Genomic DNA, 26,937 nt, shown 5'->3' on the forward strand with positions numbered 1-26,937 from the left:
TTGAGGCGCTTATGTTTGGAAATTAAAAAATTTTTTAATTTAATTTTGATGTTTGTTCTCCAATAAAATTTCTTGGAATGTAAATGCAACCAGGTTGGGTGATTTATTGTTGTTATTGTTGTTTTTGCAGGCGCAAGGAACAAAGGATGGCAAACCGAAGCAGAAAGTGATCATTTCAGATTGTGGAGAATATGAATGAAAATAAAAATGATGTGGTTTTGTAAGTGTGTATGAAGAGAGGAAGAATTTTTTTTTTACCTGAACCTGCTTCTTTTGTGCTGTAAATATTTCAATAAACACATTTTTATAGTTTTTTTTCTTTCCTTTTGTTAAATCAGTTTTTTTTTCTTGAACTATTTTTAAAATGCTTTTTGGTGCACGTTTCCTGACAAAATAGACAAATATGAGGAAATAAAATGTATTATTATCAGTTATATCGGGGCAGCAGTAGCTCAGGTGGTAGAGCAGGTTGCCTCATGATCGGAGGGTCATGGGTTCGACTCCAGCTCCCGCCAGGGGCATCCTGCTGTTGTGTCCTTGGGCAAGACACTTCAACTTGCATGTGTTAGTGGTGGCCAGGTGGCAGCCTCGCCTCCGTCAGACCTCCCCAGGGTGGCTGTGGCTACAAGTAGCTTACCATCACTAGCAATGTGAGAGTGTGTGTGTGTGAAAGCGTCTTTGGGTGACTAGAATAGCGCTATATAAGTGCAATGCATTATTATTATTAATTATCCACATGAATGTCGGGTATTCATTTCAATGTATTTATTTTAACTTCGTTTACATTTTATTTCCCTGATATTTATTTGCTGAATTTTAGGCAGGAAGCGCTCCGGGCTGCTCTGATTGAACCAAAACGTTCAGATGAATCCACGTGATCTCGAAGCGCCTGAAGACCGTTATTCTGCCTCCTTTTGTTTAATCATGGTTTAATCCAGCAGACGTAAATCTGAGGCCTCGCAGCTCCACCTGATTGGTCGAGGTGTTTCAGGTGGAGAGGCCACACCTGGCGGTGGGGGAGTCGTGGCACGCGCAGCTCCTCCTCCTCCTCCCCCAGCCCCGCCACCTCCGTCCTGCCTGAGCTCAAGAGTCTCCTCGCGGTTCAGCTCCGGACTGCTGCTCCGATCCGAGGCAGAAGCTCCGCGGCAGCGTTTAATCTGTGAGTACTCAATCCAGATTATAAATAAAATAGACGGAATAGTTAAGTGAGGCGGAGTTCTAGCTCATTCCTCTTTTTTTAGGATGTTTGTAACGAAACGCGCGCAATTACGCACGGAATGTCTGAATTTGGAAGTCCGAACCGCAAACTTTGGAAGTGAGTGAATGGCTGCTTCCGTCTCTGTAGGATTATGTACCTAATGTGTCATAAATATGGAATAAAACGGATTATTCTATTTTTAGTTCCTTTTAAGACATTTTGTGCGGGAATGTAGGAACTGTAGGAAAGCTGTATAAAACATTGTGTAAACAATCCAGTCAGACCTGATTGGTTTCTTGCTCTCCACCTTATGCACTGTCTTCTCGTTTCAGTTCCAGACGGTTACCTGAATTTAATCTGTGCCATTTAAGCCGAGAAGCGCCTCTGTCTTCTATCAGCAGGAAGAGAGGACAGGCTGTGAACAAAGCTTCATCATGAACTGGGCATTCCTCCAGGGCCTCCTCAGCGGGGTGAACAGATACTCCACAGCCTTCGGCCGAGTGTGGCTCTCCATTGTTTTCCTCTTCAGGATCATGGTGTTTGTGGTGGCGGCAGAGAAGGTGTGGGGGGACGAGCAGAAAGACTTCAGCTGCAACACGGCTCAGCCCGGCTGCCACAACGTCTGCTACGATCACTTCTTCCCTGTGTCTCACGTGCGCCTCTGGGCCCTGCAGCTCATCTTCGTCACCTGCCCGTCTCTCCTGGTGGTGATGCACGTGGCCTACAGGGAGGACAAGGAGAGAAAAAACAAAGCCAAGCATGGTGAGAACTGCCAGAGCATCTACCAAAACACTGGTAAGAAGCGCGGAGGCCTGTGGTGGACCTACGTCCTCACCCTGGTCTTCAAAATCGGCGTGGACGCCACTTTCATCTACCTTCTTTACCACATCTACGAAGGCTACGATTTCCCCTCGCTCATCAAGTGTACGGAGGCGCCTTGCCCCAACACGGTGGACTGCTTCATCTCTCGGCCTACAGAGAAGAGAATCTTCACCATCTTCATGGTGGTCACCAGTTTCATCTGCATCCTCCTCTCCATCATAGAAATCATCTACCTGATTGTCAAACGCTGCCACGAGTGCATCTCAAGCAGAGGCAGCCATAACTCCCGCTCCATCAGGACCCACACCATGTCCAGCGGCAGCACCCTGATAGCAGCAAACACTCTGAAACTGGGCAGCAAACACACCCCTGAGACACCAGCGCCGTCGTACATGGTCGCCGTGTCATGAACGCGTTGTTAAAACTCACGAAACAAAGACAGAACTCCAATCACGAGTCTGACTTTCTGAATCAGGAATATTACGTGTCATAAATCTGGAATGTGTTCATTGTTGGGAGCATTTAAAGTGTGATGAAGCTCCAGAGCTCCTCCAGAGGAAACCAGCATGAGCATGTTGGAGCTGCATGAGTCACGGCTCAGTTCGGCACATGCGGTTCCTCCTGTGTAAGATTTTCCTTGTGCTGAAGCCCAGCCGCAGTCGCTCAGCCCTGTGCTGACACGTCTGCTCCTCCTCCACTCAGACGCTCTTATTGGACTCTGTGTTTGTTGTTGTTTTTGTGCATTTCGTTATTTTTCTGCTGCTTCTGAAAAGACCGGATGTGCATATTTGACAGTGTTGAGGTGTAAGTTTACTACGTTTTTTTGTAAATGAGATCCGTAATAAATAATGTTTTATGTTTTGAATGAAATGTTTTTGTTTTTTCATATAAGGAAGTCTTTGTGTAGATGAACATGAATCTGATGTAGCACAGGGAATGCACTCGAGAGCAAAGCAAGCCACCCACCCTGCAGGAGGGAAAAAAAGGATTTGTTGACTTTACACAAGTTGGGCAAAGATTTCCGCCTCCTTTGCTCTTCGTTCTGATTTCGGTGTGTTTCATAAGTTTCCTGAAATCCTTCCTTCTAATTGGCTGCTTGATCTGTTGCCAGGGCATTGCCTTCATTGTTTGGGCAGACTGGTGCTTTTAGCCGAGCAGAAGCTCCCTCCCAAATTGACGTTGGCCTCCACCCTATTGAAGAATTTGTGTCTGTACACAGATTCTGGATGATTGCAGCATCCACACACGCAGCAGATGCAGTGAGAGTTAAAAGCCCCCCCCCCCCCCGTTTTTAAATGCATCAACTCTGCTGTGATGTATCGGCATAAACAAAACTCAGCCACTCTAATGACCTTTAGCAAACAGAGGCTCTGCAGACGCCTCTCTTAGTGCTTTGCTGGAACTTTAAAAGTCAGATCAGCTCTTCAATAAATATCCTTCTTGGTAGGTTCGTGATACGGGTGTGATGACCAGTTGGTTCAGGGTTCTGTTGTTTCTATCAGTGACAACAAATCTGAGAATATCATCATGACATGTGGAGTTCCCCAAGGTCCAGTTCTTGGACCACTGCTCTTTGATCTCTACAGGCTCCCCCCTGGGTCAGATACTTTACAAAAACAACATCACCTATCATAGTTGTGCAGATGACACCCAGATCTACTAGCTCTATCACATGGTGACACTGGAGCAAGTTAATGACTGGATGCAGTCAAACTTCCTCCAGTTACGATTACCAAAGAGAACTATTAGTAGATTAAAGACTAATGAGTCTCTGAGCCTCTGACCTCTCTGCTGCCTTCGACACCGTGGACCATGACATCCTACTTAGGAGGTTGGAGATGAGGTTGGGGTAACAGGGATCCCACTTCATTGGTTCAGTTCATATTTGTCAGATAGACAATTTAGTGTTCACATTGACAGCTTTTCCTCTCCATCTACTCCACTTCGCTGAGGTATGCCTCAGGGTTCGATTCTAGGACCACTCCTATTCTCGATTTACTTATTGCCACTGGGGATGATTCTGACTAACCTTGGAATAAGTTATCACCTTTACGCGGACGATTGCCAGATTTATCTGGCTTTAAGTAAGCCTGACTCAACACGCCTCCTTGTCGACTGTATTACTGCAGTTAAAGGCTGGCTGTCGGAGATCTTCCTTTGCCTTAAAGAAAACAAGACCGACGACATTCTTTTTAATCCATAAATACAAAGCATGCACCTGGTGACTACCCTCTACCGTTTTGAAATGTTAAATTTGGTGTTTCCAGTCTGGGAGTGAAACTTCACTCTGATGTTAATGAGTTCACAAATTAACTCTACAGTCCGGTCCTGCTTTTTTCAACTACGTCGCATCTCGCGCTTAAAGTCAATAGTCAAACAACCTCAGCTGGAGTCTGTTGTTCACGCCTTTGTAACTACACGTTTAGACTATGCCAACTCACTACTTGTTGGTGTCAGCGCCTCAGCAATCGAGCGTCTACAGAGAGTGCAAAATGCGGCGGCTAGGCTCCTGACAAACACCTCACGACGATGTCACATTTCACCCATCCTTGCACGCTTGCACTGGCTGCCTGTTCAATACCGCATCCAATTTAAGGTTCTGACCTTTGTCTACAACATTCTGAATGGTCAAGCCCCGGCTTATCTCTCAGAACTGATAAAGCCTTATGCTCCAACCAGAAACCTGAGATCTGCAGATCATTTGCTTTTGTGCGTCCCGAAAATGAGGTATAAATCTCGTGGAGAGTGGGCCTTTGCGTTCACTGCTCCTAAACTCTGGAACGCTCTCCCCCTTAGTGTTCAACAGGCCCCAGAACTGGGTCGATTTAAGTCAGTACTGAAGGCCGCCTTCTATCATTTAGCTTTTATTCAATGGTCAAGCTTTTAGTGTTTGTACGTTTTATTGAGGCTCTGTATTTTACTGTTGTATGTTTCTTTTACAAATTTTAGATTTTACCTCTTACCTCCTATATGACTTTTTTCTGTTTTTATCTCGGGGTTTGTCCTTTTTACTGTACGGCACTTTGGTCAGCTGTCATGCTGTTTTTAAATGTGCTGTATAAATAAACATGGTATGGTATGGTATAGCCGTCTAAACACAGAACCGTTTTATGTTAGTGCAGCTGGGATGTTCTAAGAAAACTAAACGGTCAAGATGTATTGTTAAAACCCAATAAAAAGCTAAAATATCCCAAGTAACCAGCTTCTAACATTAATAATTATTAAGTAATAGACAGGGTTATTACATTTCTCCCCTCTAGTAGGGTGGGTGTGAGTTTTGCTCCCAATTTGGATGTTCTCTCTCTCTACTTGAAGTCAGTTGTCACCAGCCTGGGGGTGAGGCTGGATGCAGAACTCAAACAGGAAGCTCACATCAACATGGTGGCATGAGCCTGCTTTTTTAACCCACAGCGGTTTACCAAAATCAAGCCCTTGTTGTCTCGAGCGCATTTGGAGTCTGTGCTCCACGCATTTGTTTTATCCAGGCTCGACTATTGCAATGCTTTATACATTGGGCTAAGTCAGGCAGCACTGACATCTTGGTTCAGAACTCTGTGGCCAGATCTCTGACAGGGACGAGGAGGTTGGCACACATCACTCCTGTGCTGGCCTCAATACATTGGCTCCCTGTAGGTTTTCAGGCTAAGTTTAAAGTTATGTGCTATGTCTTCCGGTCTTTTTATGGTGGTGCCCCACCGTACTTGGCAGCATTAACAAAAAGGCATACCCCATCACGAACTCTATGTTTGGCTGATCTGGAGCTACTGGCTGTCCCACAAACTAGGTACAGGTTTAGAGGTGATCAAGCTTTCTTTGTCTTTGCTCCTTCTCTCTGGCATTAGCTTCCACTTGATTTAAACTGTCACCTTTGCTGCAGGTTTTTAAGAGTCGATTGAAGACTCATTTTTATTGTTTGGCTTTTATGTGACCTGGTTGTATGCTTTTATGCTCCTTGTTTGCATTTTGTATGGTGCTCTTATGTCTGTATGTTGCCTTTTCCTACTTTTTGTTGCCATCTGTGTTTTTACTGTATTTTTAGGTTCAGCGCCTTGGGCTCCTGCAAAGGCGGTGGAAGGCGCTATACAAATAAAGATTGATTGCGGGTTACAAACTAGTGTTATTTTATATGAATAACATTTTATTGCTTTCGAGTGTGATTTTGGTTCTACATTATGATTAATAAAACACGATTATGTCGTAAAAAGAAACTTTCCTTGTGAAATGTGGAAGTGGTGGAAGTATTGTGGTTTGGGGCCCCTCGGTGCAGGAAATCAAAGATTTTTTAATAAGTAATGATGAATTTACCAGTTAATTCTGGTAAAATCTGTTTATTATTCATTTCACTTTAATATTAAATTAGTGAGGTCAAACATTTAGGTTTTTGATCTTTTCAGCTTTTGTGTTCTGAGCTGTCTGGAAGTGGAGCCATTTCTTTAGGCTAACCCCGCTCATCTTGTGTTAAGTCTTAGTTATATTGTTGAATAAAACATCTAATTAGTTCATCCTGATGAGCTGGATTATTGATAAAATCCTCATACGTCCAGAAACCTTTTCATAATTTGTTAGAGATGGACCCAAAGCAGAAACATTTGGCGAATCAAATCCAGTGACACCAGAGGTGAACCATTTACGGAAAAACTTGAACTACAACTGATGTGCACAGCTCTCCAACCTGTATTGTAAAATCGCAGCCATTCCTGCATGATGACGCGGTGATTTGGAATTTTGCTTACAAGCAGATGATGCTGCAAAAAAAGTCTATTTCTAATTCAAGAAGACGGATCTTTTTATACTGAGGCTAAACTGATAACTCCAATTATCCTCAGATGTGTAAAAGAAAATTATTCATTTAAAGGATTAAAGACAAATTTAGATGTTTTTTCTGGACAAATAAAACATTTAAATCAAAGTTTGATGTAATTTAAGCTAAAACACGAGTGGTTTTACGCGTGTGAAGGCCTTTTAGTGCAGTCTGACTGGGAATGTGCGAGAATATTCCACCTCTTCTGAAAGAATCTCTAATCAAAGCTTTTCACGGCTTCCTTCCTTTCACAGCAGCACGGGTAGCATGTTTGTCCTGTTGGTTCGGCTCTACTCGGGTGAAACTCGTCACTGGAAGGTGTTGAGTCAACACCGTGCATTCCTGGGTGTGCACTCTGCTGGGACCAGCTCATCGTCTGCAGAAGAAAGCGTTTACACCTTTCTTTGTCTTTGAATGTGACACTTGTCCTCAGAAGTGTCCACATTTGTGCAAGATCAGACAGGACTTGTTTTCTGAAACTGCAGTTTCCCGAAGCACATAACTGCAGCTAAAATCAGTGACACCAGTAAGAAGTTTGCATGTGATCTTTAAACAATAGATGCTTTCATTCCCTTTAACCATCGATAGATATTCATCTATCTGGGCAGAGTTTTAAAAAATGCATCCTTGTTCCTTCTTTTTCTGTTCCAACTTAGAATAAAACACTCACATTGTCTTTTATTCTTTCATTATGTGCAATCACTCCATTAAATACCTGAATGCAAGAACCGGCAAGCTTCAGCTCTAACCCATCAGGGTTTGATGGGACTTGCTGTCTGTGCTTTTATTGTTTTTTCATTTTATAACCCATTAACTATGTTTGATGGGAAATAAATCAGAAAGTTTAAGAGACGGAACGTCACGGGAAATTTTTACACTGCAGACTCTTCAAGATTTACTCTTAGAGTGGAGAGGTTTGTACATTTCATCGTGGGCAAACCTTTAACCAACAGGAAATCTGGCCCCCACAGCGCTTCTCATTCGGAGCTCTCCTTCCGCCACTCAATACTTGTAACTGAATCTGTTTGAAATCATTGCTTGCATAAAAGACACCTGACCACACCTGCAATCAATCCAACTCCAACCTCTCCACCAAAGGACTTTCTGAGGACACCAGGGACAAGACCGAAGACCTGCACACGGCTGAGTTGGGCTTGGTGAAAATACAACTGTTGGTGCAGAAAAAGAAAATAAAAAAACTCAAGATGACTCAGTCTGCCTCTGGGGCTCCATGTCAGGTCTTGCCTTGTGGAGAATTAGTGATGAACAATGAAAGCTCAGTCCAGAACTGCATGGGAGGACCTTGTCAATGACTAACCCATAGATCAAGCACGTGCATGGGCTCCCTGCTCAAGCCAGCACAAGACCAGGCCCGACTGGAGCATCGGGATGATCCAGAGAAGCCATGAGAGAAGAACATCAGACGAGAACAAAGTAGAACTTTGTGGCATAAAAGAAGTTCTATAAACATTCTACGAGGGTGGAAACATCATGATTTGGGTTGTTTTTCTACAAAGGGAACAGGATGAATGCATCGCATGGAGAAGAGGATGAACAGGTCTGCGTAAAGTTCATCGACCTCAGCAAAGATGGGTCATGGTTGGTCTAAGTCTAAAACACACACCTAGGGCAACTGGGAGTGGCCTGGCAGGTCTCCAAACCTGAACCCAATAGGAAAACTTAAGAGGATGCTGAAACTCTGCGTTGCCTAGCAACAGCCCTGAAACCTATAAGATTGCAGAGTGCAAACCTGGTCAGGAACTACAGGAAACATCCAACTGTAAAAAAGCTCTTTTTTAAATTGCATGAAATACTTATTCACTGCAGGTACCGGATAGCCAAGCGGGGTGCAGCAGTGGCAGTCGCCGAGGCAAATTCTCGGGCGTGGGAGGAGTTTGGTGAGGCCACGGAGAAAGACTATCGATCGGCTCCAAAGAGGTTCTGGCAAACCGTCCGGCGCCTCAGGAGAGGAAGGCAGCAACTCGCTCACACTGTTTACAGTGGGGAGGGGGAGCTGCTGATGTCAACTGGGGCTATTGTCGGACGGTGGAAGGAATACTTTGAGGAGCTCCTCAATCCCACCTACGCCCTACTGGTTCGGCGTCTGCAATGATGCGGACGCTGGGCCAATCTGTCGTGGTGAAGAGGGAGCTCAGGCAGAAAGCCAGGCTCTCGATTTACCGGTCGATCTACGTCCCAATCCTCACCTAGGGTCATGAGCTTTGGGTAATGACCGAAAGAACGAGATCGTGGATACTAGCGGCCGAAATGAGTTTCCTCCGTAGGGTGGCCGGGCTCAGCCTTAGAGATAGGGTGAGGAGCTCGGACATTCGGGAGGGACTCGGAGTAGAACCGCTGCTCCTCCGGATCGAAAGGAGTCAGTTGAGGTGGTTTGGGCATCTGGTCAGGATGCCTCCTGGACGCCTCCCTGGGGAGGTGTGTCGGGCATGTCCTGCTGGCAGGAGGCCCCCGGGTCGACCCAGGACACGTTGGAGAGGTTACATCTCCAATCTGGTCCGGGAACGCCTTGGGGTCCTGCCGGAGGAGCTGGTGGAGGTGGCCGGGGAGAGGACGGTCTGGAGCTCCCTAGTTGGGATGCTGCCCCCGCGACCCAGACCTCCAGATAAGCGGAGGAAGACGACGACAACGACTTATTAATTGCAATAAGTGCAAATTATTCAAAAATCTTACTTCAGAGTTAGAAAATTAGACCTTTTCCATGCTGTTTAACTTGGATAATCTGTATCATGTGGTTGTTGACGACTGGGTGGGTAAGAAAATCATGACCTCGTTACCTGAGCAGAATAAAAGTCTGAAAAGGATGAAAGGGACACAATACACCTGTCCTTTGTATCATACGAAGAGCAACATTTAATGCTATAGAAGCTTTTCGTGAGAGAAATTTTAAATTTTATTACTTTGCCAAATTTCCTCATCTATTGTCCCTCTTGTGTGACCCATGTGCCCCATCAGGATGTCTTTCCCTTTTGGAGACACATGAAAGAGTCAGAGAACATGCAAAACAACAAGAACTTGTATTAAGGTGTGCCTTCCTCTTGCGTGCACTCGGGCAAACAAGTCCAGACAAAAGTGGCAATCCTGTTCCTGGAAACGGGAAAACAAAGAAGACCGGCTGTTGACGGTGGTTTGTTTCTTAACCCTGTATAAAAATTTAGTTTTGTGGCTTAAAATGTGGAGAAAATTCTGCTTTTTGGAGTTGTTCTGTTCAGTGTGACTCAAATAAAGTTGGTAGACAGATTACAACTCTGAACGTTTTCCAGCTGGAAATCTGAACAATCATGATTTAAAACCCACCACTGTCATTTCTGTTTCATGCTCATTTTTATCTGAACTTGCAGGTTTTGGGCAAAATGATGTGAAAACACTAAAACTAGTGACTCAGATGTTACTTTTATTATGATAATTTTATTTAATTAAAAAAAAATGTTGAGAACCATGAAGAGAAAAAAAATGTGATTTGGATTAAAACTAGGCTAATTTATTTTTGAGGGTAAATATTCAAATAAATAGTTTCGTCCTGTGTTAAGAGCTTCTGGAGTTATGTAAGTGTGTGTGTGTGAGTGTGTGTGTGTGTGTGTGTGGGGGGGGGGGGGGGACATAACTGGTGTAATTAAACTCCTCCTCAGGAAGACCCCTGCCTCTTATTTGTTTTGAGAAACTTCGTTTTCCTGTCCAGAGCTCCAGAAGCGCAGATTTCTGGACTTTACGCGCAAAATAACAACCTAGAATGAGTTTGTGCTGCTTTGTTTGAAGGTGGAGCATAAAGGCCTGATAGGAAACAGAAAAGGAGGAGAAACCAAACGTACCAAACATCTGGGAGCAGCTCTTTCCTTTCTGTCTTTAACCACACCCACAGGCGCGTTTCTCTACTCCGCGCTGCTCTACCTGGAGAGGGGAGCCAAATCCGCGCGTCAAGGGACCAGAACGACTCGGGAAGACGCACGAAACACAGCGGATACGACGGTTTCAGACAGCTATGGGTGCTGCTCTTCTGTCCGTAAGTGGGAAAATGCTGCCTTTTAAAATATGTTTGTACAGCGTCCAGGTTCGCGTCGGAGCCGGTCGGGAACGTCTGAGCTGAGCTGGTTCGATGCCTCACACACACACGAGCTTTGAAAGAATATGTCTGGTAACTGATTTAGAAGCGCAAAAACAAGAACCACACTGAGTTAACCACGTATTGTGTCCGCGTAGCACCGACGTCGTGCGTAAAAGTCACTTTTATCGTTTTTATCGCTCCAGGCGCAGAAAGAGTCGATTAACTGAGGTTTACTTTAACAAAAACTCAAAGGCTGAGTGGATTTAGATTAAGGGCTGATAGTTGTATAAAAATGATAAAATATGATTTAAATTGTTAAGTGAAGACACGGATGATAAATCTGGTCAAACCGGTTTCCTTAGCCCGCCTGAGGCCTGCTCATCATTTAGTTATTCCTGATTCTGTTGTTGATTCAAGCTTCCCTCATGAATTCAGACATGTTTTATCTGAGTTAAACATCAGTCAGAGGGAACCCACCCGCTGACTTCATGAAACCACAGCCACTTAATGACTTCTGCCTCTTCCAGACCTAAAGACAAACTCCAACCAGGACAGGGGCAAAGAGAAGAGATTCTGGACCACCAGACTCAAAGATGGACTGGAAGACCTTCCAAAACCTCCTCAGCGGGGTGAACAAGTACTCCACTGCGTTTGGACGGATCTGGCTGTCGGTGGTGTTTGTGTTCCGGGTGATGGTGTACGTGGTGGCAGCCGAGCGGGTTTGGGGTGATGAGCAGAAGGACTTTGACTGCAACACCAAGCAGCCCGGTTGCGCCAACGTCTGCTACGACCACTTCTTCCCCATTTCCCACATCCGCCTGTGGGCGCTGCAGCTCATCTTCGTCACGTGCCCGTCCTTCATGGTGGTCATGCACGTGGCATACAGAGACGAGCGCGAGCGCAAGTACAGGGCCAAGCACGGCGAGGACTCCAAGCTGTACAACAACACGGGCAAGAAACATGGCGGCTTGTGGTGGACCTATCTGCTCAGCCTTTTCGTCAAGACGGGCATCGAAGTTTCCTTCCTCTACATCCTCCACCGAATCTACGACAGCTTCTACCTGCCGAGGCTGGTCAAGTGTGACGTGTCTCCTTGTCCCAATGTGGTGGACTGTTACATCGGTCACCCCACCGAGAAGAAGGTCTTCACCTACTTCATGGTGGGTGCCTCGGCCCTCTGCATCGTCCTGAACATCTGCGAGATCATTTATCTCATCTCCAAGCGCATTGCCCGATGTGTCAACAAGATGAAAAGACGCCATCAGCACGTGGCTGTGCGCTACGACGACTACAACAACGACAACTCCTACAACAACTACAACATGTCCCTGACAAGGCAAGAGAAGAAGAAGCAGCTTCCGCCCTTGAAGAACTTCGATAACACCCAGTACCGGCTTGCTCCTCTCCCCACGGATGAGAAAATCCGGGCCTCTGCTCCCAACTTGACCTTTACTTACAACTGAAATGGCGCCAAAGACTCGGAACGAAACGCCGTCTTTGGCCGGATCCCAGTTAGAAACTGGAAAAATGGACTCAGAATTGCGAGCCAAACCGTGTCAGACCCTGGAAGTTGAGTCATCGCTTCTGGACTCGTCCCGCGGGACTGTGTCCACATTTAAGACTCCAGGAAACGTTTGAACTCTGGTTTCCAAGAGAACACCCACAACATTTACACGTCCTCTGTTAAAGTGGGTTTTTTATGCAGTGAATGTGTTTGTGTGACTTTTCAACTTCGTGTTTGTTAAAACGTAGGCAAGAGGAGGGAGGGAGGGAGGGAGCAGTCACACCTGGCGGAGGTATTTACTCTACCTGCCCTGAGTGACGTGTCTGAGCACGTTACTGGTACTGAGAGTATTCCAAACCCTTCAAAAGGGATTCATTTTATTTATGGTTTTAATTTCAAACAGAGGAGGAATGCAAACAAAATGCTCCAGAGGTCATAAAGATATGCCAATTAACCCAGAATGATGATTTTTTTATAGCATTTATCACAGAAAAAATGATGAAACGCTCCTAAATTGTACTTTGAAAGTTGTTTCTCTTTCTCAGGTCTAACGCTGCACATTCCTGTTTTGCATAAATTGTTTGGACGTGACAGTAAACAGCTCCGCCTGATCCGAGACCAGCGTTGGTTTTGGTCAGGTGAGAGGAATGTTATCCATGCTGAAGCAGAGGACAGCTGGAGATGACCAAAGCTCATTATGGGATGTCCACGCTGCTCACAAACGGACACGCACATTAATTTAAATGCAGTTGGTGTTTATATTTGTTCTTTTTTAAAATAAATGTAAAATATATGAAAACAAAATGCTAATTCGTTTCATTTCTAGACATTAGAAACATAAAATAGCGACGATAGCGATCCGAGTTCTGATGATCCTCACTTAGGAAGTTGTCCTTCGCCGACACGTGGCGACGTTTTATTGATCAATGCATGGAACACATCAACATCGGTGTGGATCATGATGCAGCTTTATCGTTACTCGGTTCTGGGCGTTAAAAGAACCTGAAGCTCAGTCTGCTTGTTGGACTCGCCCGTCAGGTTTCTTAACTCAACTGAAATATTGTTTTTGTTTATCCCACATCTCGTCTACAAGCTGGAAAATCCCCCGAGATAAGATTACTAACGCGGAGATGTTCAACATCTTAAAACAAAAAAAAACATTTCAGAAGCTCTGAAATAAATAAAATCCTGTTTGAGCAAAATTAGGGTCAGAATATTGTTTAAAGATGTTAAAGTGAAATAGTTTTATTTTGGAAATTACAAACTTCAAAGGTTATGTACATGTCAGATGAGGTATTAAAATAAATAAAGTTATACACATAAAAGATTAATCAAGAGGTTTCCATCAGCTGTTATGATGCCAGACTTGTGCGTGAATTATTAAATAAATAAAAATAAACCTTTGCAGACTTTTGGCCTTCCTGCTGGTTTAGAAGCAACAAAAACTCACTTTTATAAACCCCGCTATAGAAATTACACCGATTTTACATAAGGCACAAGTACAGCAGTGATGTCATTTCATCAGATCTTTTACTCCAAACAAAAAGGAAGGAATGATCACGCACCGAGTATTAAAGCGATCAGGTTCAAGAAAACGTTTCGTGTGTTAAAAGCCAAAGGCGCCGTTGCCGAGTCTACAGTTTGCAGGCGGCCTGAGCCACTTTGGAGTTGGTCTTCCTGTTGAGAGCTCGACAGATGAAAGATCCTGCATCCATCAGCTTGAGTAGGTCGACTCCCTAAGGAGGAGTGAACAAAGAAAGGACAAACACTTTGTTTACAACTTTCTTAAAGGTCTCATTCACTGAGGAACCGTATAATACCCGTTATTTTTTAAATACGACTAAGCTGCAAATGCATGCAGGATGTGAAAACACCCATTTCCTGTGTTGGCGCCGATAGAAAGCAGACGGGAAACACTCGGGTGAGGAGAAGCCACTCAGATCTATGTCACACTGAACATTTGCATTCATGGCCCCGCCCACCACCAATCATCAGTCCAATAAATGATGGGCGACATATTCATCGTGATACACGGACTGTTGCAAACACAGAAGAAGTCCAAACACAACTTTTTTTAATGGAAGCGCAGCGCAAATGTTTGCTGGAAGAGAAATTTAGATTTTTTATTTGTTAATTTTTGTATTTGTAGTTTGGTAGAGTGACGTATAAACGCCTCGTATTAAACACGGTTTGAGTGTCCATTTCCCTGCAGTGGCACTGACCACCATTGTGGCGTATTATTGTGGGGTTCTTTAAACGAGTAGGAAATGAAACAAATCGCTGCTGCATTTGGATTTGGATGCACTCTGAAGAGGCAGCATCTGCTCGCTGCCAGCGGACGAATAATCCATTTATCCCTGTCACTTTTTAAATAATCATTCAATTTGCATTCATATTAATTAATATGTAGTTCAAACAAGCTGACCAGAATGTCCCAGTAACATATAAACAATGCAATTAATTTCACTTAAATTCTTAAGCTTTCACCTGCTCCAGCCCAAACACACATGCCTTCAGTCTGCTCCGGGTAAACCTGAGCTCATCACCTGCAGCGTGTGCGTAATCAAATGTCTCTAGGGAGCTTGCCGAAGAGGTTATGAGGTTCTGGACTCTTGCCTCAGACGGACTCGTGGACGTTTAAATGTTCTGGATGAATCCGCGCTCTGCTGACACACTCAAAGCGGGTGCTGAATAAAGAGAGCTACTTAAGCCGAAGTTTTAAAATCAGGACACATTTCTCCAAATGAAAGATAGAAGGGTTTCCACTTTCCACTCGACGCTGCGCTCTTATGCACAATGTCGAGAACATCACAGACGTTCACCGAGTTCAGCAGCAGCGAGAGGCGGAGAAAGTGCAAGATAACGTCCAGATGCTCTGATGGAGATCTTTTCTTTACAGTTGTTTTGTATTTTACTCTTTCAGGGGGAGTTTTGGCTTGCTTTTAGCACCTCCTAGTGTACATCTGTAGAACCGAAACATCTCTCCTCGTGGAGCGTTTGTTTAACACCATAATCTAACAGCTGAAGCGTCTCCCAGCCTTTCTTAGTGTCTACAGGAGAGACTCATCACAAATTTAACAAATACGCTGTGTTCATGATCTAGAGCAACCTTTTTTCCCAGTAAAATTTCTGACAACCCCCTCCCATTCTCTCTTCCAGCACAAACAGTATTAATGAAATGATAAAATTGTTCAAGCACATTTTAATATGCTTTGATTCAATAGATAACAGTAATAGTAGGCTCCAGTACAGAACAAAGTCATTAACAAAACCAAACAGAGCATAATGTGCTCGACAGTTTGTATTACTTTTCTGAACACATTGTTTCTCGTAAACACTGATAAAATCATTCCTTTCAATAAACGTTTGACACATAAAAAATACACTGAGCAAAATGTGCTTAAATGTGTATATTACTGTTTATACTAGATTATTTACTGTAAACGCTGTGATTAATCAACCAGTCCTATCTTTAATGAACTTTTGACACTTGAAAATAAAACAGTGAGCTGAGCAAAATGTTCTTAAAAGTGTGTTACTTTTTCTGTACTAATTATTTCCTGTCTTAATATCAGTAAACTTTTCACTCTTGAAAAAAAAGTGAGCAAAATGTAGGCTATAAACAAGTAATAAATGAAGTTTTAACCCCTTAAAGTGGAGAGGTCCTGGCGACCCACTGAGAGGCTTTAGCGCCCCCTTGTGGGGGTCGGGACCCCCAGATTGGGAACCACTGATCTAGAACATGCAGGAAACGTGCTGGAAGCAGACTGCAGCCCCAGGTATGTCAGCTCTTCTTGTTCCTATTCCAACAGAGCGGCCCGCCAGGCTGAAGTTGCAAGTGGAATATTCTGACCACATAGGGGCTGGGTGACCTTTCATTAACCCTATAAAGGGTCATTTTAGCGCATACTGGCTCAAGAAAACAGTTTAAAAGATGAAAAAGTTTCAAAGTATCCCTTTAATCTTTCTTTTTATTGCTGCGAACAAAAGTTCCTCACTGAGGGACAATAAAGGGATCTTCTGTACTTTTCATTCCTTCTAGAGACAACAGCTAATTTTATTGGAAAAAAAAGCAGAATATGACTTAAAAGAAAAAGAATAAACCTTTTGTCTCTTAACAGAAAACTTCACAAATGAATTATTAAATAAATGGTTTTCTTACCGTTTTAATCCCGAGTCCATGCAGCATATAAACCACATCTTCGGTTGCAACGTTCCCAGAAGCCCCCTGTGCATACGGACATCCACCCAGCCCTGCTACTGATGAGTCAACAACGCTGATTCCCATCTGGAAAACATCAAATAAGAAGCTCATTATGACATCATCTCTGCACTAACAGGCATTTTCAGCTTAGAACAATATAAACTCAGCCCGACCTGTAAGGCTACAAGGATGTTAGCCAGAGCTTGGCCGTAAGTGTCGTGACAGTGCACTGCCAAGGCGCTGACAGGCACCTCTCTGCTCACCGCTTCCAGCATTTCAGTCATGCTACCAGGAGTCCCCACTCCTATGGTGTCACCCAAAGAGATCTCATAGCAGCCCATGGAGTACAAACGCTTAGCTACCTGGAACACAAAGTCTTTGTTACGTTTATCCTGTCAAATAGTGACGAATGGCTGAATCGTGGATTTATCAAGTTAAAACTCACATGTGCCACTTTCTCTGGCGCCACTTTGCCTTCATACGGGCATCCGACGACACACGAGACGTAACTGTGGGGACGAGAAATGCAGACGTGGGAATTAAACAGCAAGTCTTTGTGATTTAAAGGTTTCTCGACAGCAGAAAGAAGGCCAGTAATCATACCCTCTTACTGGCACAGCAGCCTCTTTAGCCGCCTTCATAACCTCGTCAAAGCGCTGTAAACTCTCCTCCACTGAGCAGTTTATGTTCTTCTTGCTAAACAGCTCGGACGCAGCACCAAATATGGCCACCTCTGAGGCTCCTGCCTTTACCTAGAATATAGAAATGAAATATTTCACAGCTTAGAAACGCAGTGCGTGAGCGGATGTAAAATAACCTGGAATGTCCGACACTCACGGCAGCCTGGAAGCCCCTAAGGTTAGGGGTGAGGACTGGATAGGACACTCCTGGCTTCTTTTTGATACCCTTCATCACTTCCACCTGGTCTCCCATCTGAATGATTCAGTAATCAATAAAAAAAAAAACTCACACAAGCACCTTTCATGCTTACACACAGCAGCATGTGTCAGCACTACTCACCTGTGGGACCCATTTAGGAGACACAAAGCTAGTGGCCTCAATGACCGTCAATCCCGACTCTGACAACATGTTGATCAGATTAATTTTTGCTTCCGTCGGAACGACGACCTAAAATAGAAAACATGATGATAAACGCCGAGTGCGCATGACTCATAGCATTTCTTTGGATTACATCAGGCATGAACTATGGCACATGTAGATAGAAAACATAATAAATAAATAAAACGTAAACATCCTTTTACTTTATTCATTTCAATTGGTGAACGTAAAAACAGAAATATGAGCATGTCCGAGTTTTATTTATTTTGGACGAACACAGAAAAGAAACTAAAAAAAATATTATGAGTCAGTTTGTCACCAAATAATGAAGCATATATGAATCTGTTATGGTGAGTAGATTACAAGCTGCTGTTTCATTGAATCTAAGGGAAAAACTATAGTGTGACAATGATTTGTGCCCCCCGTGTTTTGTGTATTGAAACGTTGTCTCTAACTATATTTTACTTGTGGATGCCATCTCTCCAGTATCTCCATATAGAGCAGTATTAGATACAGAACCCATAATTAATGTCTACCCTCACCTGATTTTGTTATTCAAATGAGTTCTAATCGAGTAATTACAAAAACACATTTGTCGGATTTGATAACGACAAAAATAAGATTACCATGAAAATATGAAGAAAAAAAATCTAGTTTTTGGTCATTTAACTAAAATGTATGCAGATAAAACTCAATAAAGACATCATACTGCGACTAATGCACCTGCTCCACCCAAACACTGATGGATAACACTATCTAACGTCATAAACGTCACACGAGTGCATTTCAAACAAACCCAGATGTATTTATTAAACCATACCTTCTCGTTTTGAAGACCATCTCTGGGCCCCACTTCTACTATTTTCACCGTTTCTGGAAGAGCCTGACTTGCTTTTATCCCAGCCTAAATAAAAAAATAAAAATAAACAAAAACGTAACGAGTCCCACAGAGTATGCTATAGCACAGGTGTGTCAAATCCAGCCCGGTATCTTTCTGTTGTTTCCCTAATCCAACACAGTTGATTCACCTGTGCAGCAGCACATCAGGCTCCCCAGAAGCTTGTTAACCACCTGCTGATTGACACCAGGTGTGTTGAAACAGGGAAAACACTAAAAACAGGTGGGACAGCGGCCCTCAAGGACCGAAGTTTGACACCTGAGCTACAGAGGGTTCCAAAGAAAACAAGCTAACAAACATCGATAACTAGCTTAGCCGTCACCTCTGGACGTCAAGTCTAAAACATGAACGAATGAAGTCGGAAAATTAGGACTCACCGAATACACTTGGGCAGCAGTGGTGAACGCCAGGTAGTGCTGCCCCATTCCTGGTGTGAAAATCTTCTTGTTTACCAGCCTCATAGCAGCGGCCATCACTCCTGCGGTCCTGCCTCGGCTCTGACGTCACCTCGCCGCGAGCGAAATTAAGAGTTTTGTGTTGAAGTAGCGCATGCGCGCCATCTACTGGTCAAATAAACACACTGAATGAAATGCTCAGAGGATGAATAGAGCACAAATAAATGTTATGTTACTAAATATTATATATATATATATCTATATATATATATATATAGATATATATATATATATATAATCATAATGCCCTTACCAGGAATAAAACACACAAAGTGCTTAGTGAATACTATCAAATACACAAAAAATGATTTATTGAATATTTAATTATAATAATCACACACACACACACACACACACACATATATATATGTATATAAATATTTATATATAATGTGTGTGTGCGTAATAATATAATTGTATATTTATTTAATTTATTTTTGTTTTTTGTGTTTTTGATAGTATTCACTAAGCACTTTGTTTTTTTCCCTGGGAAAGGCATTATGAATAAACTTTACTAACCTAAATATAAGCCTGATCAAACCTCGTGTTGTTACATCCTATATGAAAATAAAGTATTAGGGCCCAGCTCTGCATTTTCCAGGTCATTTTTCTTCAATAAAACATTCTTCTTTATACTTAAGTGTAATAAACAACAGCTTTGGGGGTATTTAAATGCTCTTTGGCGTGTACTACCAAATAAGCACCACCTCATGATGGTGCAGGGATTTAAAAGTATATTTTTGGAAGGTTTTAAACATTTTTAGAAATTGTATCTACTTTAGATTACACACTGTTTAAAATAAATAATCAGGTATTGTAATCCAGAATGGAACATTTTTCTTTAGTTTGGACCCTCCAAGTTTTAAATCTCTAATACACACACACACACACACACACACACACACAAAACAACGGTATAAAAATATCTTTAATGAGTGAAAAATAAAATAAAACAAAGAAGTCAAATAAATAAATAGTTGTTCATAACATAGTGCATATCACAAGCACTGGTTAAACTGCAGACAAACACTGAAAAATAAACTTTCCCTTCTCTGGGACGACTGCCATCATTTCTGAGTGATTAATGTTGGCTTTAATGCCAAAAAATGGTCCAAAAAATCCACCAAAGTTGTGACGTTTGGTCGTGCATATAAAGATTCAAAAGAGTTCATAAGAGTTATCATATAACTACAACTGAAACAACTGAAACATTGATTATATGCATGCTTTGGATACCGTATATCTTCCAGAAGATCAACGAATAACTTTCCACCTGCACCACAATCTCAGCTAAATAAAATAATAGTTGAATTTAACTAGTTGATGTCTAACACATCACAGGTGTGTGTATATACAGGTGTGGGCTTCAGTTTGTCCATAAATTCTCTAGCATGGCTTTTTATCTGCACACATTTTGATCCAACTTCACTGCAGCTCCTCGTCGCTGTCGTCCACCTGCTGGATGATGAGATCTGCTCCCGAGTCTTCAGCCAGGTCATCGTCATCGTTTACCATCCAGGTTCTTTTAGCGTCCCCCTCCTCCTCGCCGTCCACGCCTAGCAGCAGGGCCGGCTCGTCATTGGACGTCTGCAGACCGTCCATGGGGACGTCGTCGCAGCCCACTTCCTGGATGCAGGCGGTGCACATGCGGTAACGGCGTGTTCCCTCACAAACCACATGTCCAGTCTCTTCTGTCACCTGACACTTGCACTTCCTGCACACCAGCTTCCTGGCCTGATGGATCTGTGGGAAAGCAAACTAGTTTAACAATGTTTATGAATAAATGAAGCTAGAAATCAACTCAGATGCTGGTTCTGGTCTTTGGACATGGCAACGTTTCAGAAACACGTTTAAACCACTGTTTTCCTTTTTCAGTAGCAGGTATGAATCATCCTGAGCGTTTGTGTCAACTGGAGGCTCCATAAACAAACTAAAATAGGTGCTGCCTCCCAGCTGTGACAAGACTCACCGTCTCAAAGTGGCTGCGGAGATGCTCCAGGCGAGTGAAGCGCTTGTTGCAGGCCTGACACGGATACGGCCTCTCCCCAGTGTGGCAGCGCAGGTGGCGCTTCAGGTCGGCCTTCCTCTTCACCGTGTGTGTGCAGAAGGGGCACTTGAAGCGCATGATTGGATTAGAATCTACAAAAGAAAGAGTTTGAGATATCTGTATATATTTTTTCTTCTGCCAAGCCTGTTTCATGAGAAAATGTTGCTTTATCACATTGCTAAAAGCTAAACGCGCTATTTGGGTCATACACAGCTAGACGCACCTTTATTAAAGTGACTAATAACACCGACGATGGGCGGTAGAGTGGCATAAAGCTCCTCTGCCTTTTCAGCCTTTCGAGTCCGCGCCTCCTGAATGTCCAGATCCTCGTGCTGGCTGGAGCGACTGCTGTTAGACACTTTCCGCTTGGCTCCTCCTCTTCCACGCCGGCGCTCTGATCCTGGTAATGTGTACAGTGGGTCCTGGGGGTCCTGCAGGTCGTCTACCTCTGCGCTAATTTCGTTAACAGGGCTGCTTGGATCCGTCTTCAAGGCTAAGGAGGAAGCGTCCTGCTCTGAGTCTTTTCCAAAAAAGCCAGACTGGGATCTGGAGCTGTCGCGGGTCCAGAGTGCAGGCGGTGGGCTGACGGAGCGGGGACCTTGCTGCTGGTGCTCCGTGGACTCTTCTCCTGCTCCACTCGTGAACGAACATGTCTCAGACAAGCTGAGGCACCGATCGCTGTCTTCTTCTTTCACACTGATGTCCAAAGAGGACTTGATGAAGTTCTTGCAGTAGCTGATGACGCTGTTCATCTGCAAGTAGCTGGCTGCAGACATCACCTCAATCACGTTGTGACTGGACAGGTCCAGCTGGCCCGTGTAGATGAAATCTAGGATGACGGTAAAAGTCTCTGGGCTGAAGACGTCGAAGGTGGCGCTGGCGGTGTCGGGCAGCCCGTCGGACCCCTGGGACAGCAGCATGCGGAAGTAGCCGCTGCTGGCGAACAAGACGTTACGGTGTGCCCTGAAGTGCTGGCCCTCCACGAGCACGCTGCAGTCACAGAAGAGCTCCTGGCGGCGCTGCTGGTTGAGCTGCTTAAGCAGGCTGCTTTGGTGAGACGCGGTGATGTCAGCCGTGTTGAACCACCTCTGAGGCTGCCTGCAGGAGACAGCATACAGCTCGTTACTGCATCAGACTACAGGGGTCCTGTGGATGCTCATTAATTAAACTGAGACCTTCAAGCTAAAGTTTAAATTTGCACTAAAAAGAATCGGAATGTTTACACGGGCACGGACTGGGACACCCTTCGCAGTTACAACAACTTCAATTATTCTGGGATGTCTCTTTTTTATTTTTCCTAAAGTGCATTTATGAGATTGGACACATTCCTCTACAGCAAACTCACTCATCTAGGTCCTTACTGGAACACGGGCACGCCTGCGTCCGTCTGGCGGGATGAAAATGTCTGCTGGAGTTCAGATGGAAAAAATTTAGGCTCAGTTTTGACTCACGAACATCACAAAGTCAGCAGAAGGGAAAGGAAATCACACATCTGTTGTCACGGTGACTCTTGCAGATGAAACTTGAAAAATGAGAATACCGCGCAAACGCTTATTATTTCAGTATTTCGACTAAAAAATGTTAAACTAATCCATGAGCCAGACTCAGTCTGTGCAAATCCAGATGTTTGAGCCTTTATTTGTTTTAACTGTGATGATTACGGCTTACAGCTGATGAAAACCCCACATTCTAAATCTCAGTCAGAATGTTGGGAAAAGATTCAATATTCCAGACTTAAAGTCAGCTGATGAATCCAGAGCTGCAAAGGGTTCCTGAGCCTTTTAAACAAAGATGAGGGTAAGATGTGGAGGGGGCATGCTCTGCATGCCCCCTCCACATCTTACCCTCATCTTTGTTTAAAAGTGCTTTTCAGTCCATCGGTCCCAGCGTGCTCTCTGTAATTAATGCTTCTCTGGTTTCCGGTCAGGTCCCTGCTTACTATAAGAACGCTGTAATCCACCCGCTTCTTAAAAAACCGAGTCTGGGCCCCTCTCTCCGTAGCAGCTTCAGACCCATCTCTAAACTTCCGTTCATCTCCAAGATCTTGGAAAAGGCTGTGGCTGTCATGTTGAGGGTGTGGATGACGGCAGACCACGTGTGGTGGAGCAGATCAGGAGGCAGGAATGCAGGCACGGATGAAATAAAAGTAGTTTTAATGGCAGAGCGGGAACGACAGAACAAAAACAACGCTGACAACAAACAATGATCTGACCAAGACTGATACAAGAAGGGAGGTATAAATACACAGGGGCAAATCAGGAACACCTGGGCAGGTGAAACCAGTAGGGACTAATAAACGGCAGGGGAGAGACACAGTCAGGGAGGCAGGAGCAGAATGTGACAGTGGCTAAACAACTCACAGCTGCTCTTGATGAACAGAACATCTATGATAGCTTCCAGTCAGGTTTCCGTAGAGCTCATTCTACTGAAACAGCTCTTCTTAGGGTCTCTAATGACCTTCTGACTCACAGTGATGCAGGGGACTGTTCTGTTCTGTTCTGGTCCTGTTGGACCTGACTGCAGCCTTTGACACTGTTGACCATCACCTGCTACTGGAGAGGCTGAGAGACTGGGTAGGCCAATCAGGAACTGTTCTGGAGTGGTTCTCCTCTTATCTTTCTGAGCGCTCCTTTTCTGTGGCCGTCTCCAAGTTTAGGTCCTCCACCACCTCTCTTACCCATGGTGTCCCACAAGGTTCTGTGCTGGGGCCTCTGCTCTTCCTCCTCTATCTGCTTCCTCTTCAGCACATCCTGAGCTCCTTCAAAGGAATCTCCTACCATCTTTATGCAGATGACATCCAACTGTACATCTCCTTTAAGCCCCATGAGATGTCTAAGCTGCAGCTGTTACACACCTGCTTAGACTCTATCAAAGCCTGGATGGCTGGGAGCTTTCTACAGCTGAATGAAGATAAGACTGAGATCCTCATCTGTGCCCCAGACAAGCTGGTTCCTAAAGTCAGAGACTCTCTTGGTCAGCTTGCTTCCCACACCAAACCTTCTGTCAGGAATCTTGGCGTGACCTTTGACCCAGCTCTCACCCTGGATTCTCATGTCAGTTCTCTTGTTCGCTCTTCCTTCTTCCATCTCCGGAACATTGCTAAGCTGAGTCCCATTCTGTCCCGCTCTGAACTTGAGAAAGTTCTCCACACCTTCATCTCCTCACGCTTAGACTACTGTAACTCTCTTTTCACGTGTCTGAGCAGAACCTCCCTGAACCGTCTACAGGTGGTTCAGAATGCCTGTGCTCGGCTTCTGACTAGGTCCTCCAAACACACCCACATCACCCCGCTTCTCCTCCAGCTTCACTGGCTGCCAGTCATCTTCAGGGTTCATTTCAAGATCCCGGTTCTGGTCTATAGAGCCTTACATGGACAAGCACCATCTTACATTGGTGATCTTCTTAGTCCAAACACCCCCAGCAGGTCCCTGAGGTCCAGTGATCAAAGCCTACTGGTTGTGCAGCACCAGGCTAAAGGTCAAAGGTGACAGAACATATGCTGCTGTGGCCCCCAGACTCTGGACCTCTCCCCCTGAGCCTGAGATCAGTGGACTCAGTGGTCTCCTTTAAAAAGCAGCTGAAGACTCACTTGTTCAAGCTGGCTTTTGGATGACCTTCTTCACCACTCTCTCTTTATTCTGCTCTCCCCACCTATTCCACCTTCCTCAGGATCCACTGATTTCCCTCTTTCCTATTCACTCTCTCTCTTTCTTTACATTTTTTAATCACATTTGTCTATTTTTTGCTCATTTTAAACATATTTTAAACATTTTCTTAATTCTTTATATTTTTACATTTTTTGTTTTTGTGAAGCACCTCGTGATTTCTATCTTGAGAGGCGCTATAGAAATGATATTTTCTTCTCCTTTAGATGGTCTCTCAGTCTAAGATGGATTACTGAAATAGACTTTGCATCATATTCTAATTTTTCAAGTTTCACCATTATACTGCTGGAAAATCAGTTTTATCTTTATCCTGGTGCCACATTAGCAGATTTATAAGTTGAACAGAGTTAAGATTGTGGGTTTCATCCAAAATCTCCCGACTCTTGTTGGTGTGGTTTGGATTTGATGACTGAAGCATAAGGAAACAAATCAAACAGGGGCCTCAGTTTCATGTGGAGGAGACACAGCCACAACATGGTCACCAGCTTGGGCACACACTGCTGTGGGATGGCATTGTGCCAGTCAGAGTTCAATGGGGTTGATGTTTTCCATCTGCAGGGCGTCTGAGCTCTCACTTAGAGACAGGGTGGGAAGCTCGGTCATCTGGGAGGGGCTTGAGGTAGATCCACTGCTCCTCCACATCAAGAGGAGCAAATTGAAGTAACGTGGGAATCTGGTTTGGATGCCTCTTGGACGATATGTTCAACCAGGAAAGACCTAGGACACAATATACTTTATTTCCCGTCTGTCCTGGGAACACCTTAGGATTTCCCCAGAAAAGCTGGCCTCGGACAAGCAGAGGAAAACAGATACACACTCTGAGATGTAGTTTCCTTAAAACAAACGAACAACAAAGGTGGTTCACACACTGATCCAAGTGTTGATGAGTCAGCAACCGCTCCCAAACTCAGCTGACCCTATGGACTTACCTAAGCATAGCTGAGGGTGACACAACCGTCTCTCTAAACTGGAACACCTCCAGTTCTGATCGCCCACCCAACTTCTTCCTGATTTGTGATTGGCTGAGCAATCCTTCAGTCAGAACATCTTTTTCATGTGCAACGCCCGACTCGAAGAGCATCGGGTGACAAACACTTTAATCAATCCTGTGCTGAGTTCAAAGCGCGCTGGGAAATCCAGCCGTCCAACTAGTCACGACTGGCCGGATGAGAAAATGAAATTAAATACAGCAGCCGGACTCCTTAAAGAATAAAATTATTCAGCACCGAGCTATATTGCAGCCTCGTTTTCTTTCCCCGTTCTGCAGCTTAGATATGAAATATCTGAATCAGGCTCCGCGTCGCCCGATAATAACCCACGGTACACCCGCCGGAAGCACCACGGTTATTATTAAATAGCATTTAAAACCAGAAGGGATCTTAGTGGAGATCAATTCGGCGATTGAAGGAGTCGTTTGACCTAGAAAACAGTCCGGTAGCGCTGCAGTCCTTCGAGAGAAAAGCGGGCAGCGCCGCACCGGAGCAGCCCCGTCTGTCCTGGAGCGACGCCCACTTCAGGCTTCAGCCAGCACACAATAGAAAACAGCCTCACGACCCTCCTGCTGCTGGCGAGCTTTGAAATAAACACATCAGCGCTGATTTAATCAGCCTAGACGAACGAGGCGGCAGCACACCCGGTTTTTTTTATCCCCACTTCTCCCCGGAGGTCCGGAGAGCAGCGAGATCAGCCTGCTGCCCGCACCGAGAGGCTCCATCTCAGGCGAGAGGTGTCGGCAAGACCCGCTTACGCCCCACAAAGAAAAGCCATCGATACTCACTGGTGACTGGATTCACCCGGCGCCCGGTAGAGTCGACTCGCCCCTAAATCTGCCACCATGTCCATTTTCTGGTGCTTTCTGTCGCTTCGCTCGGCTCCCCCCCACCCTGCGCGCGTCCAGGGTCCACAGCCAGCACTTCCTGCTCAGCCCTAAAGACCGAAACCCGGCCACAGCGACTGGAGCTGTGTGTGCTGACGTGGGTGTTTATGCACAGGGTGCCCGAAGGTCCAAGGAGCCACTTAAAGCCCCAGTGTCCCTTTAAAACCCACCACAGCGTTCCCAGAGCTCAGGTTAACACCGGATTTCTGCAGATCTCCATTTATATACACTCTATAGTTTGGCTTCTGCAAAAAACGAACAAAAAAACAACAACCTAAAAACCAAATTAAACAACATTTTAGATTACTTATGATTAATTATTTCATTATTGTGATTTTAATGCACAAA

General features: G+C 44.5%; 5 protein-coding genes across 8 annotated transcripts in view; 3 read left to right on the forward strand and 2 right to left on the reverse strand.

The window, feature by feature from the left end:
- Nucleotides 1-312, forward strand: part of ppie (peptidylprolyl isomerase E (cyclophilin E)) — a 5,742-nt gene extending 5,430 nt beyond the window's left edge. Inside the window, exon 10 of the mRNA XM_015970402.3 lies at nt 131-312. Coding sequence (XP_015825888.1) covers nt 131-199 — 69 coding nt within the window. The 3' untranslated portion in view covers nt 200-312. The remainder of the gene's footprint in view (nt 1-130) is intronic.
- Nucleotides 313-1,632: 1,320 nt separating this feature from the next.
- On the forward strand, nt 1,633-2,890 carry gjb10 (gap junction protein beta 10). The gene has a single exon (XM_070546712.1). It carries the CDS (start codon nt 1,633-1,635, stop codon nt 2,428-2,430), a length of 798 nt encoding a protein of 265 aa, XP_070402813.1. The 3' UTR covers nt 2,431-2,890.
- Nucleotides 2,891-10,697: 7,807 nt separating this feature from the next.
- Nucleotides 10,698-13,042, forward strand: gjb3 (gap junction protein beta 3). The gene is made up of 2 exons (XM_015970411.3): nt 10,698-10,839; nt 11,409-13,042. Exon 2 carries the CDS (start codon nt 11,475-11,477, stop codon nt 12,342-12,344), a length of 870 nt encoding a protein of 289 aa, XP_015825897.3. The 5' UTR covers nt 10,698-10,839; nt 11,409-11,474; the 3' UTR covers nt 12,345-13,042.
- A 572-nt stretch (nt 13,043-13,614) lies between these two features.
- Nucleotides 13,615-19,068, reverse strand: hmgcl (3-hydroxy-3-methylglutaryl-CoA lyase). Its single transcript, XM_015970409.3, has 9 exons — nt 18,924-19,068; nt 18,469-18,552; nt 17,610-17,717; nt 17,427-17,522; nt 17,193-17,341; nt 17,035-17,098; nt 16,763-16,951; nt 16,548-16,673; nt 13,615-14,121 (listed from the first exon to the last, which is right to left on the reverse strand). Exons 1-9 carry the CDS (start codon nt 19,017-19,019, stop codon nt 14,020-14,022), a joined length of 1,014 nt encoding a protein of 337 aa, XP_015825895.3. The 5' UTR covers nt 19,020-19,068; the 3' UTR covers nt 13,615-14,019.
- An 843-nt stretch (nt 19,069-19,911) lies between these two features.
- Nucleotides 19,912-26,753, reverse strand: zbtb8a (zinc finger and BTB domain containing 8A). Of its 4 annotated transcripts, none has more exons than XM_015970407.3 (5): nt 26,491-26,753; nt 22,394-22,453; nt 21,272-22,146; nt 20,971-21,140; nt 19,912-20,744 (listed from the first exon to the last, which is right to left on the reverse strand). In XM_015970407.3, exons 1-5 carry the CDS (start codon nt 26,553-26,555, stop codon nt 20,427-20,429), a joined length of 1,488 nt encoding a protein of 495 aa, XP_015825893.3. In that variant the 5' UTR covers nt 26,556-26,753; the 3' UTR covers nt 19,912-20,426. The 4 variants fall into 4 exon arrangements, with proteins under 4 accessions (XP_015825893.3, XP_015825891.3, XP_054597480.2 ...); XM_015970405.3 differs by having other exon boundaries at nt 22,394-22,456; XM_054741505.2 differs by lacking the exon at nt 26,491-26,753 and adding an exon at nt 25,643-25,928 and having other exon boundaries at nt 22,394-22,456.
- Between the last annotated feature and the right edge of the window lie 184 nt (nt 26,754-26,937).

The sequence above is a fragment of the Nothobranchius furzeri genome, chromosome 18, assembly GCF_043380555.1.
Source record: "Nothobranchius furzeri strain GRZ-AD chromosome 18, NfurGRZ-RIMD1, whole genome shotgun sequence".
Taxonomy (NCBI): Eukaryota; Metazoa; Chordata; class Actinopteri; order Cyprinodontiformes; family Nothobranchiidae; genus Nothobranchius; species Nothobranchius furzeri.